Source organism: Lonchura striata, chromosome 5, assembly GCF_050655825.1.
Source record: "Lonchura striata isolate lonStrDom1 chromosome 5, ASM5065582v1, whole genome shotgun sequence".
In the NCBI taxonomy this organism is placed as follows: Eukaryota; Metazoa; Chordata; class Aves; order Passeriformes; family Estrildidae; genus Lonchura; species Lonchura striata.
In genome coordinates, this window is record NC_140707.1 from 4,107,818 (window position 1) to 4,120,284 (window position 12,467).

A 12,467-nucleotide genomic window follows, 5' to 3' on the forward strand; every position below is an offset into this window, starting at 1 on the left:
CCTCTTCCCCCTCCTCCTCCTCTTCCTCCTCCTCCTCGTCCTCCTCGTTCTCCTTCCCCTTGTCCTCCTCGTCCTCCTCATCCTCCTTGTCCTTCTCGTCCTCGTCCTCCTCGTCTTCATCCTCCTCCTCCTCCTCGTCTTCCTCCTCCTCGTCTTTGTCCTCCTCGTCGTCCTCGTCCTCCTCCTCCTCCTCTTCCTCCTCCTCGTCCTCCTTGTCCTCCTCCTCGTCCTCCTCCTTGTCCTCCTCCTCCTCCTTGTCTTCCTCATCCTCGTCATTGTCCTCCTCCACATCCTCATTCTCATCCTCTATCCTCCTATTCCTCCTCCTCCTCCTCATCTTCCTCGTCCTCCTCCTCCTTGTCCTCCTCCACATGCTCATTCTCATCCTCTTTATCCTCCTATTTCTCCTCCTCCTCCTCGTCTTCCTCGTCCTCCTCCTCCTTGTCCTCCTTGTCCTCCTCGTCCTCCTCATCCTCGTCCTTTTCCTCATCCTTGTCCTCCTCCTCATCCTCCTCCTCCTTATCCTCCACATCCTTATCCTCGTCATCCTCATTGTCCTCCTCATCCTCATTCTCCTCCTTCTCCTCCTCCTAATCTTCCTCCTCTTCCTCCTCCTTATCCTCCCCACCCTGCTCATCCTCATCTTCCTCGTCCTTCTCCTCCTGGTCCTCCTCATCCTTGTACTCCTTTTGTTTATTCTCCACCTTGTCCTCCTCCTCCTCCTGTTCATCTTCCTTCTCCTCCTCCTCCTCCTCCTACTTGTCCTCTGCATCTTCATCCTTTTCCTCATCCTCATCCTTCTCCTCCTCGTCCTCGTCCTCATCCTTCTTCTCCTCCTCCTTCTCCTCGCTGTCCTCCTCCTCATCATCCTCATCATCCTCCTTGTCCTTGTCCTCTCTCTTCCTCCTTCTATTCCTCCTCTTCATGCTTCTCTGCTTCCTCCTCTTCCTTGTCCTCCTCCTCCTCCTCCTCATCTTCCTTGTGCTTGCCCTAGTCCTTGTCATCTTCCTCCTCCTCCTCTTCCTCCTCCTGCTCCTCCTCTTTCTCCTCCCCATCCTCATCCTCTTTGTCATTGTCCTCCTCCTCCTCATCATCCTCCTCATCCTCATTCTCCTCTTCATCCTCGTTCTCCTCCTCCTCATCATCATCCTCCTTGTCCTCGTTCTCTCTCTTCCTCCTCCTGTTCCTCCTCCTCATCTTCCACCTCCTCTTTGTCCTCGTTGTCGTCGTCGTCGTCATCGTTGTCGTTGTCCTCGTCCTCCTCCTCGTCCTCCTCCTCGTCCTCCTCCTTCTCCTCCTCATCCTCCTCGTCCTCCTCCTCGTTCTACTCGTCCTCCTCATCTTCCTCCTCGTCCTCCTCCTCGTCCTCCTCGTCCTCCTCATCGTCCTCCTCCTCCTCCTCCTCCTCGTCTTCCTCGTCCTCCTCCTCCTTGTCCTCCTCCACATCCTCATTCTCATCCTCTTTATCCTCCTATTCCTCTTCTTCCTCCTCGTCTTCCTCATCCTCCTCCTCCTTGTCCTCTTCGTCCTCCTCGTCCTCCCTGTCCTCCTCTTCCTCGTCCTTTTCCTCATCCTTGTCCTACTCCTCATCCTCCTCCTCCTTATCCTCCGCATCCTTATCCTCCTCATCCTCCTCATTGTCGTCCTCATCCTCATTCTCCTCCTCCTCCTCCTCCTCCTCATCTTCCTTGTGCTTGCCCTAGTCCTTGTCATCTTCCTCCTCCTCCTCTTCCTCCTCCTGCTCCCCCTCTTTCTCCTCCCCCTCCTCATCCTCCTTGTCATTGTTCTCCTCCTCCTCCTCTTCCTCATTCTCATTCTCCTCTTCCTCCTCGTTCTCCTCCTCCTCATCATCATACTCCTTGTCCTCGTTCTCTCTCTTCCTCCTCCTATTCCTCCTCCTCATCTTCCACCTTTTCTTCGTCGTCGTCCTCCTCGTCCTCCTCCTCGTCCTCCTCCTCGTCCTTCTCCTCATTGTCCTTGTCGTCCTCTTCGTCCTCCTCCTCGTACTCCTACTCGTCTTCCTCGTCCTCGTCCTCGTCCTCGTCCTCGTCCTCGTCCTCGTCCTCCTCCTCCTCCTCCTCCTCGACCTCCTCCTCCTCGTCCTCCTTGTCCTCGTTCTCTCTCTTCCTCCTCCTATTCCTCCTCCTCATCTTCCACCTTTTCTTCGTCGTCCTCCTCCTCGTCCTCCTCGTCGTCCTCCTCGTCGTCCTCGTCATCCTCCTCGTCCTCCTCCTCGTCCTCCTCCTCGTCCTCTTCCTCCTCGTCCTCGTCCTCGTCCTCTTCCTCGTCCTCGTCGTCCTCCTTCTCCTCCTCCTCCTCCTCCTCCTCGACCTCCTCGTCCTCCTTGTCCTCTGCATCTTCATCCTTTTCCTTATCTTCATCCTTCTCCTCCTAATCCTCGTCCTCATCCTTCTTCTCCTCCTCCTCCTCCTCGTTGTCCTCCTCCTCCTCATCCTCATCATCCTCCTTGTCCTTGTCTGAAGAGAGGTTGGCAGAGGAATGGTTGTACAACAGGGGACATGATGCTGTAAAATTAATCCAAGTAGGGTGGGCTACGTGACTGCTGCAAGGTTCGCATGACCCTGAAGAGCAGATGGTGTGCAGAAAGCAGGATATTGAAACTGCTTGGTATGTAGAAGTAGATAGAGAAGAACAAAGAAGTGCTAAGCCCTTCTAACTGCAAGGCCAGCTGGACAGGCAAGTATCAAACACAAAGATACTTTTAAAATAACAGTACAAGTCACATATCAACCAATCATGAGCTTGGCTTTTGCAATATGTATGAGCTAATTAATGAACATATATAAACTGTGTAATCTGTCACAATAAACTGAGACTTGATGATCATGATAGCATGAGTCTTGTCTCCCACGGCACCCTCCAACACAAGTGCCCCGGCAGTGGGAACCACAACTCATCAGGTTTGTGTCCTTTGGGCTCAGGGACTGGTGACACTCGGAGGCACAGAAAGGTTTCTTGCCAACAAACACAAGTTGAACATTTGAACAGTTTAATAACCATCACAGCTCTTCCCTCATCTCTCTGGGATGTCCCTGCAGCATCTGACATGTCCCCCACACCCAAGGCATTTCTGTACAGGAACAGCTTCGGATAAAGACATAAGAAAAGGTAGTTCTTTGATATATATAAGCACAATAAGGATGTTGACTGATATGGTATTTATATTAACCTCTGAAAGACTGGGCAACTTCTGGAAGCTCAAAGCATGAAGCCAGTCAGTTGAGAGGCACTTTAATGACCAGAAACCATCTGGTGAAGGAAATCTGGGAGCAGCAGGAAGGACATAAATCCAGTTGGACTAGTGATGACCTTAGACATGGCCATTTAAACAGGAGAGCTGGAAACGCCTGAAGGAAGAGGGAGAGGAAATAATAAACTGAATATTGGTGACACAAGTAGAAGGCAATGTCAGTATTTCTCCTCCTGCCAACACTACACTTCTAGGAAATTCCTGTTCCAGGTGGGAAAACTTTGCCATTTCTTAAAAGTACTGAAGTAACCCAGATAATAAAAATTTGATTCCATAACATGAAATGTATGAGTATTAACACCTGGGCCCCTTTCCAGGCAGACATCAGCTGTGTGCCCATGAACAGGCAGTGCCACTTGTGCCCTGAGGTGCCAAGCTGGGACTGGATCTCTCAGAGAGGAGCTGAGGGAGAGCAGAGCACCTTGCAAGCTGCAGGTCCCTGCCAGCCCCGCAGGGCTCCTGTGCCATCAACATCTGCTCTGCTCCAGTCTGGAACAGGGCCCAGCACGGTGCCGGGATCATCAGAGAGCTGAGGTGTGTGCTGGAATTCCATGCCCTCCCCATGGCACAGCAGCCCTGCATTTCCCTGCTCCAGCCTTGGTCTCCAGCACAGCCATGGAGGCTCTTTGGGCTCCTGAGTGTTCCTGCAGCCCCAAGGGCAGCTGAGCTCTGCCTTGGGCACAGGCAGCCCTGGCCAGCGCAGGCCATGCTCAGCAATTCCTTGTCTGTGCCCAGCCTTGCTGCCAGCCCCGGCAGCGGCTGCGTGGCCCCTCGGTGGCCCTGTGCTGGCCCAGCCATGGTGCCACAGCCCCTGTGCAGCCCAGCCCAGGACAGGAGCATTGCGGCTGGGAACGGCCCCTGTGCCGTGGGGCCCTGGGCAGCCTTGGGGCTCTGTGCCCCATGGCCTCCCTGCTGGGCAGCCTCTGCCAGCTCCTGCCGAGCCCGTGGCACCTGTGGGGCTGCACAGACAGCCCTGCCCGGGCGCTGCCGGCCTCTGGGCCAGCAGAGAGGCGGCCAGGGCTGGCCATGGCCGGGAACAGGCCCTGAGCCCCGCAGGAGGATGGAGCTGGGCCACAGCCAAACTCAGCCCAGGGCAGAGCTGGGCTCAGCAGCCAGGGCTGCCCAGGGCTGGCACAGACAGAGGCTGGCGCTGACAAATGTCCTGGGCCCCTCCCTGCTCTGTCCATGCCCCAAGGGCACAGAGCAGCCTCCTCTCTCGGGCTCTTGCCTGTTTTCAATGCCTGCCCAGGCGCTGGCCCTGCCCCACAAGGCCTGGGCTGAGTCCTGCCCCTGCCCGCTCAGCCAGGCTGAGATGGACACTGATGGTTTCTGTGCCAGGCTCTCCCAGCCCAGCCCAGCTCCCTGCCAGCTCTGCCAGCTGCCCTGAGCTCTGGGCAGCACCAAGGGCCTCTCCCCAGCACAGCCCAGCCGGCTCTGGCCCCACAGCTCTGCTCAGGCCAGGCTGCTCTGGGCACTGCCCCACGGCCTCAGCCCCTGCCATGGGCACAGCAGCAGCTGCAGCTCAGCCAGGACTCAGCCCCACCATGGGGGAAGGGGCTTGGCCAAGGCCAAAGGAGCTCCCTGGCTGCCCTGCTCCCCTCTGCCTCAGGTGCTGAGAGCTCTGCAGCCCCTCCTGCCATCCCATCTGCCCAGGCCAGCACAAGAGCCCCGGCCTTGGGGCCCTCCAGAGCTGCTCCTGCTCCAGGCCCAGGGCCCATCCCAGAGCTGGGGCAGCCACAAAGCTGTGCCCATTTCTGCTCATTGCTGCCCTGATGGGGATGGATCCTCAGTCACTTGGGGGTTGCTGATGATTTTTACTGCTCCAGATGCCTCTTCTTTCTTGAGCTCTTCACTTCAGGAATTCATTTACAAAAGCTCATAAACATTTGTTCAAGATGCCTGAACAGGTACTGGTGAGGCTCAGAGGCACAGAAAGTTTCTCTTCATGGCCAACAGACCATGGATGAACAGGACACAATTTAATAACAATCACGCTCTTCCCTGAGCTATGTGCAACATCCCAGAAGTGTCTAATGAGTCCAGCATCCACAAGTGATTTCCATACTAAAATTAATTTTAGACAAACATGGTTCTGTGATAGATATAAACACAATTAAGTTCTTGTATCAGGATGCTCATCCTGGAGTGGGGGCAATACAACTCAAACAATTCCAGGTACTGATTTTTTAATGGGAAACAGCCCTTAAAAACAAAGGAGTCCAGGAAGGATGGACATAGTTCAAGACTATCTTAAGGGGGAAGGAGCAGCCCATCCCAGTGTGGCAAAAGATGAGCTGGTGAGGAAAATGACTGTCCTGGCTGCCCATGGAGCTTTTGTGGGAACTTAGGGGAAAGAAGAGGGTGCATCAACTTTGGGCAGAAGGTCAGGCAACTTAGCAAGCGTTTAAGGATGTTGTTAGGTAATGTAGGAAAAAAAAAAGGAAAGAGGTGAAATCTCAATTAGAGATTAACCTGGCCACTTCTGTGAAAAATAATAAAAAAGTTGTCTATGAATAAGTTAATAGCAAAACGTGGTATAAGGGGAATTCTACTCTTTATTGGATGAAGTGGAGATTAGAGTAACTAAAGAAAAGGAAAAGGCCAAACTACTTAATAACTTGTATGTCTCAATTTTCATTTTATGGAGAGGTTGTCCTCAGGACAAGCTTTCTCCTGAGCTAGTAGATGGGCACAGGGAGCAGAACAGCTCCCTGTAATCCAGGAGAAAGCAGCTGCTGACCTACTGAGCCACTCAGATGCTCACAGGTGGATGGGATGGGATCCATCCTAGGGGGATGAGGGAGCTGGTGGATGAGCTCCCCAAGCTGCTTTCCATCATTTACCATCAGTCCTGGCTCACCAGGGAGGTCCCAGAGCACTGGAGGTGCCAGTGGGAGCCCATCCCCAAGAAGGGCTGGAAGGAGGATCTGGGGAGCTCCAGGCCTGCCAGCCTGACCTCGGTGCCCGGCAAGGTTATGGAACAGATCACCTTGAGAGCCACCACAGGGCACCCACAGGATGGCCGAGGGGTCAGAGCCAGCCAGCGTGGATTTAAGAGGGGCAAGTCCTGCCTGAGCAACCTGATCTTCTTTTATAACCAGGTAACGCACCTGTGGGTGTGGGAAAGGCTGTGGATGTGTCCATCTGGACTTCAGCAGAGCCTTGGACACTGTCTCTGACAGCATTCCCTGGAAAAGCTGCAGCCCACGGCTTGGGCAGGTTCCCTCCTGGCTGGGAGATGGAAGAGCTGGCTGGAGGCTGGGCCCAGAGAGGGGTGGGGATGGTGCTGCACCCAGCTGGTGTCCAGTCCCTGGCACTGTCCCCAGGGATCTGTGTTGGGCCCAGTCCTGTCTAACATCTTCACCGATGATCTGGGGGAGGGGATCGAGCTCACCATCCCCAAATTTGCAGGTGACACCAAGCTGGGTGTGAGTGTGGATCTGCTGGAGGGCAGGACAAGAAGACACAGCCTTCAGCTGCACCAGGGGAGGATTAGGCTGGACAAGAGGAAGAAGTTCTTCACAGAAAGGGTGAGAGGGCATTGGAATGGGCAGGCCAGGGGGGAGGTGGCAGAGTCACTGTCCCTCTCCAGTGGCACTCAGTGGCATGGTCTGAGTGACAAGGCGGTATTAGGACATTGCCTGGACTTGATGATCCCAAAGGTCTTTTCCAGCCTATTTGATTCTGTCATTCTGTGATGATTGGGACACTCTGGGGCCATTGTGACCCTGCAGGGCCTCGTGGAACTAAGAGGACCATGGTGACACTGTGCAGCCCCATAGAACCAGGGCTCCATTGTGGTGCTCTGGGGCCAAATGGAACCAGGGAGTCCCCGTGACACTGGGTCCTGGTGGAACCACAGAGGCCATGGTGACACTGCGGGGCCTCGTGTGACCGAGGGGTTTCACCACTGTGACACTGCCAAACCAAGGAGAGCATTGGGAGAGTCCAGGGCCCAGGGGAACCAAGGGGCCCTTCTGACACTGCAGGGCCTCATGGAACCAAGGGGACATTGTGACACTGCAGGACCTTGTGTAACCAAGGGGCCACTGTGACACTCTGGGGCCTCAGGGAATCTGGAAGGCCCTTGTGACACTGTGTGGCCTCGTGGAAACAAGGAGTCCATTGTGACACTGAGGGGACTTGTGGAAGCACAGAGAGCATTGTGACAGTGTGGGACCTCATGTGACCATGGGGCCTTTGTGACACCATGGGGCCCCATGGAACCAAGGGGCCACTGTGGAACTGTGGCACCAACAAGAACATTGTGACACTGTGAAGCCCCATGGAACCAAGGAGTCCATTGTCACATTTTGGGGCCCATGGAACCAAGGAGACCAGTGTGACAGTGCAGGGCCTGGTGTAACCAAAGGGACATTTTGACGCTGAGGGGCCCCTTGGAACCAAGGACATCTTTGCAGATGACACCAAGCTGGATAGGAGTGTGGATCTGCTGGAGGGTAGGAGGGCTCTGCAGAGAGTCCAGGGTAGTCTGGATCCAGGGCCCAAATCCAACAAGGTGAGGTTTAACAAGTCCCAGTGCTGGGTCCTGCACTTTGGCCACAACAACCCCTGCAGCGCTACAGGCTGGGGACAGAGGGGCTGGACAGCAGCCAGGCAGAAAGGGACCTGCAGGGACTGATGGACAGCAGGCTGGACATGAGCCAGCAGTGTGCCCAGGTGGCCAAGAAGGCCAATGGCTCCTGGCCTGGATCAGGAATGGTGTGGCCAGCAGGAGCAGAGCTGCTGTGCCAGCACTGATCTGCCCCAGCTCTGCACACAGACATTGCTGCTGCAGCTCCAGAGAATGCAGCAAAAGGGCATCTCTGCAGAAAACTGTGCTGGGAGATAATTTAGTTCCTTAAATCCACCAAGAGTTCAACCCCTCATTGACACAGTTTGTGGGCACAGGGAAGGTGGAAGTAACAAAATGAGAAATGGCACAAACAATGATACTTTTTTGTGGGCAATCTCAAAAACCTAAAACAAAGTAAAAAAGCACCTCTATAATGAAACCAACAATTAGTATCAAAGATTACTTTTATTACAAGTGATTTGCAGAAATTGGCCAGCTATTTAATGTTTCTGAAACCATCCAGTCATCAGTCTCCTCACTACAGCCTTGAGCTCCTGGTTACTCAGGCTGTAGATGAGGGGGTTCAGGGCTGGAGGCACCACTGAGTACAGAACTGACAGGGACAGATCCAGGGATGGGGAGGACTTTAAGGGGGGCTGCAGGTAGGCAAATACACCAGTGCTGACAAACAGAGAGACCACGGCCAGGTGAGGGAGGCAGGTAGAAAAGGCTTTGTGCCGTCCCTGCTCAGAGGGGATCCTCAGCACAGCCCTGAAGATTTGCACATAGGAGAAAATAATGAACACAGAACAACACAATGATAAACTACCAGTAACCACAAGAAGCCCAAGTTCCCTGAGATAAAACTTGGAGCAGGAGAGCTTGAGGATCTGTGGGATTTCACAGAAGAACTGGCCCAGGACATTGCCATGGCACAGGGGTAGGGAAAATGTATTGGCTGTGTGCATGAGAGCATTGAGAAAGGCACTGGCCCAGGCAGCTGCTGCCATGTGGGCACAAGCTCTGCTGCCCAGGAGGGTCCCATAGTGCAGGGGTTTGCAGATGGACACGTAGCGGTCGTAGCACATGATGGTCAGGAGGGAAAGCTCTGTTCCAAGGAAGAACAGAAGGAAAAAGAGCTGAGCAGCACATCCTGTGTAGGAGATGTTCCTGGTGTCCCAGAGGGAATTGTGCATGGCTTTGGGGACAGTGGTGCAGATGGAGCCCAGGTCGCTGAGGGCCAGGTTGAGCAGGAAGAAGAACATGGGCGTGTGCAGGTGGTGGCCGCAGGCTACGGCGCTGATGATGAGGCCGTTGCCCAGGAGGGCAGCCAGGGAGATGCCCAGGAAGAGGCAGAAGTGCAGGAGCTGCAGCTGCCGCGTGTCTGCCAGTGCCAGCAGGAGGAAGTGGCTGATGGAGCTGCTGTTGGACATCTGTGGTGTCTTGGCATGAGGACCTGTAAGAAAAGTAATCATGGAGTAGTTAGGTGTGGAAAGGTCTTTAAATATCCCAGCACAGCCTGGGGGCATTTTTTTCCCCACTGCCTGCCCAGGGCTCTGTGTCCTGGAGCTGTCCCTGTGCCCAGGGATGGGCCTGGCCAGAGCTGCCAGAGCCCAGTCCAGCCCTGGGGGCTCAGCTCTGCCCTGCAAACACCTCCCAGAACTGGCACTGCCCAGGGCCAGCTCTTTCTCTCCAGTCTCTGATGACAACATCAGAGAAATCCTGAGGAGGCTGGAAAAGTGGCACTGATGCTGCCTCTAAGGGACCCTGTCCTGATTTCTGTCACTACCTGGTTTATTCAGATCTCAGGAAAAGCTTGTTTATTTTTCTTAACATGAAGTGAGAGATTAATATGTATGGGAAATTTCCATTCCAGGCAACACAGAGCAGTACATTAAAAAAAACAGGATTTTCCCTTTTATGCAGCCCATGCCTTGCTGTGCTCCCTGTATAATCTGCTGGGAAATATTCTGCAGTTAATTGTTGTGCTGGGAGCAGTCCTGAACAATGCAGCATCTTCACCACACAAGGAGAACACTTCCAATCATTATGAGCTGTATCCTTCCCCCCAGATCTTTTCCCTCAGCACTGGGAGCAGCTTCCTCAGCCAGCTGAGAGCTGTCCCTGACAGGCAGCAGAGTCCCTGGCCCAGCACAGCGTCCTGGGCTGCAGGACCCTGCTCTGCAGGACAGCCCTGGGCACCCCTGGCTGCTCTGCACAGGAGATGAGCAGAGAATGCACTCACAGGGTCTGTGAGCATTGGCATGTTCCAGCTTTAGGAGATCTCTCCAGGAGCTGCAGCTGCATTGTCCTGCAGCCAGAGGTTCCTGTGCCAAGGGCTGGCAGTGATTCTGCCCCAGGCACTTCTCAGCCCCTTCCCAGCCCTGACTGATTGAAGCTCTCTGTGCCTCTGTGCTGTGCCCGCGCTGGCTGCAGGCAGTGCCCCAGCCCTGCTGGGCTGGCAGAAGAGCTGCTCAGCAAGAGCAATGTGCTTTTGAAGCTCTGCTTGGTTACCAGCATCACCCTCTGTGCCAGGACCCTGACCCAGCTCAGCAGCACAGACACAGCACAAGGACTTTAATGAACCTCTGGGGCTTTGTGCTTAGCCCTGAACATCAGGCCCTGGGAGGGAGCTGCAGAAACCTCTGCAGAACTCCAAGTCATAATCCAACTCCAAAGTTTTTTGGACTTTTAATGGGTCCCACTGAGGGACACGACTGAGAAAGTGTCCCCAGGCCCCAGGCCGAGCAGAGAACTGGAGGCACTGATGCCAGGTGGGGACAAAGAGAAGCCAAGTCTTGGTGCCCTGGGGCACAGCAGGGTCTGTGCCACCAAGGGCTGTGAGGAGACACCTTGTCCTGAGGCCCTGGGGCCTCCTGGCACAGCCCCAGCCAGGCTGGGCACTGTCAGCCCCTGCTCCTGCCCTCAGCACCCCCCCCTAGCCCACATCCCAGTGGCCTCAAGGATCTGCTGGAAGGAGTCCCTGGGGAGCCTTGGTCAGGAATGGCCCTGGGGGCTCCTTCATGCTGCCAGGGACTGCAGGTTTTTCAAAGGACTCTGGCTTTTGCTTTTGCCTTGGAATCTCTTAGAGCTTTGTGCAATCCTGGCCTCCAATTAACTGCTTTAATTAGTCCCTGCAGAGTCTTTGTCAGTCACAGCACTCAGTGGGGCTCATTAATGCTTCAAGGTACTTCAGTTTTTTAAGGTAATTGGTGTTTCACTTTTGTTACAGACTCTGTGAGAGGCTTGTGCAATCATTGCCCCAATTATCTGCTTTAATGTGTCCCTTGAGAGCTTTGTACTGACACTCAGTGGGGTTCATTAATACTCTGAGATACTCAAATTTTGTGAGGTTCTTTGAATTCTTCTTCCAAAACTGAGAGGTTTTTGTGCCATTTGGAGTCTCTGAGAGGTTTTTGTGCCATCCTGGCCTCCAATACTCTCCTCCTAGGCATCCATGAGGAGCCTGTGTTGGGGATGGACCTCAGTGGGTCCCATTAAGACCTCGAGAAACTTTGGGGTTTTTTTCTGACTTTTGCCTCCTGGAAGGGTTTGTGCAATCTCCTCTCAGGCCCTGAGGTTCCAGGACTCAGGTCCAAATGCACCATGGGGCTCATTAGGATCAAGCAAGTCCTGACAAACCATGGCTGTGCCTCGATTTCCCTCTTGTCTGCGGCAGTTCATCAGGAAGATTTCTATGGTAGTTTTCGTTTGCCTATTTGATATTTCTCAGTCAACGCATCAATTAGTGTGGTGGGTTCAGTGCTGGCTAATTACCAGTGCACACACTAGAATATACTTACTCATTTCCTGCTGCGAGATAGGATTAGGAGAAAGGCAAAGTGGGCTCAAAACTTTAAAAGAGTGTAAAGAAAAGTTTATTAGCAGTAACTAAATGAAAGAGTTATAAGAATATGAACAAAACTTTCAGAACACATCCTCTCTCCATACAACCTGACAATGTAGAGACAAAACCTGAAATTTTCAGTCAGTTTACCACCTCTAGAATATTTTAATGTTTCTTCAGTTCACATCAGGAGAGAAGTACCTCTTGTTAATGTTATGGAGAATTGTCCACAAGAAAACAGTTATCTCATGGCTTTTCATTTCCATGAATAACCACTGCCTGGAAAAATCTTCAATTGTGAGGTCACTCCCATGTTTTCACAGCTTTTCCCACAGCTCTGTTTAGCGGCCATGCCAACTTATGGGGTATTAGTTTAAAGATGAGCTGTTTAAGGGCAAAGGATCTCTTCATCTATTTCTGAAATCATCTTCAGCTCTGGGAACAGAGGTCTTCTTCTCTCCCTGAGGGCACAGGGTCTCATAACTCTTCTCTCTTTCAATATTCAGACTTCTCATGGGATCACAGCTACTTCAACATTTGCTTACTTTAGCATGGAGGTCTTTGCTGAAACAAGTCATCTCCCCATAGTTTTCAATGTTTTATAGGGAAAAAGAGAGTCTGATGTATCCATGACATCCTTCTCCATAGCTTTACCAGAGGATTTCAGCCCCAAGATCAAGGCATCTCCTCATCCCTCCCATCTGGGACTCAACTTCCTCTTCCCTGACCTCGGTGTGTTCATGTTGCTCCTCTGTGTTCCTGCCCTGTGTCCT

The 12,467-nt window shown here is 53.3% G+C and overlaps 1 protein-coding gene across 1 annotated transcript; it reads right to left on the bottom strand.

The window, feature by feature from the left end:
• Window positions 1-7,513: 7,513 nt before the first annotated feature.
• On the bottom strand, window positions 7,514-10,093 carry LOC146767143 (olfactory receptor 14J1-like). The gene has a single exon (XM_085581108.1). It carries the CDS (start codon window positions 9,557-9,559, stop codon window positions 8,348-8,350), a length of 1,212 nt encoding a protein of 403 aa, XP_085437234.1. The 5' UTR covers window positions 9,560-10,093; the 3' UTR covers window positions 7,514-8,347.
• Window positions 10,094-12,467: the final 2,374 nt, after the last annotated feature.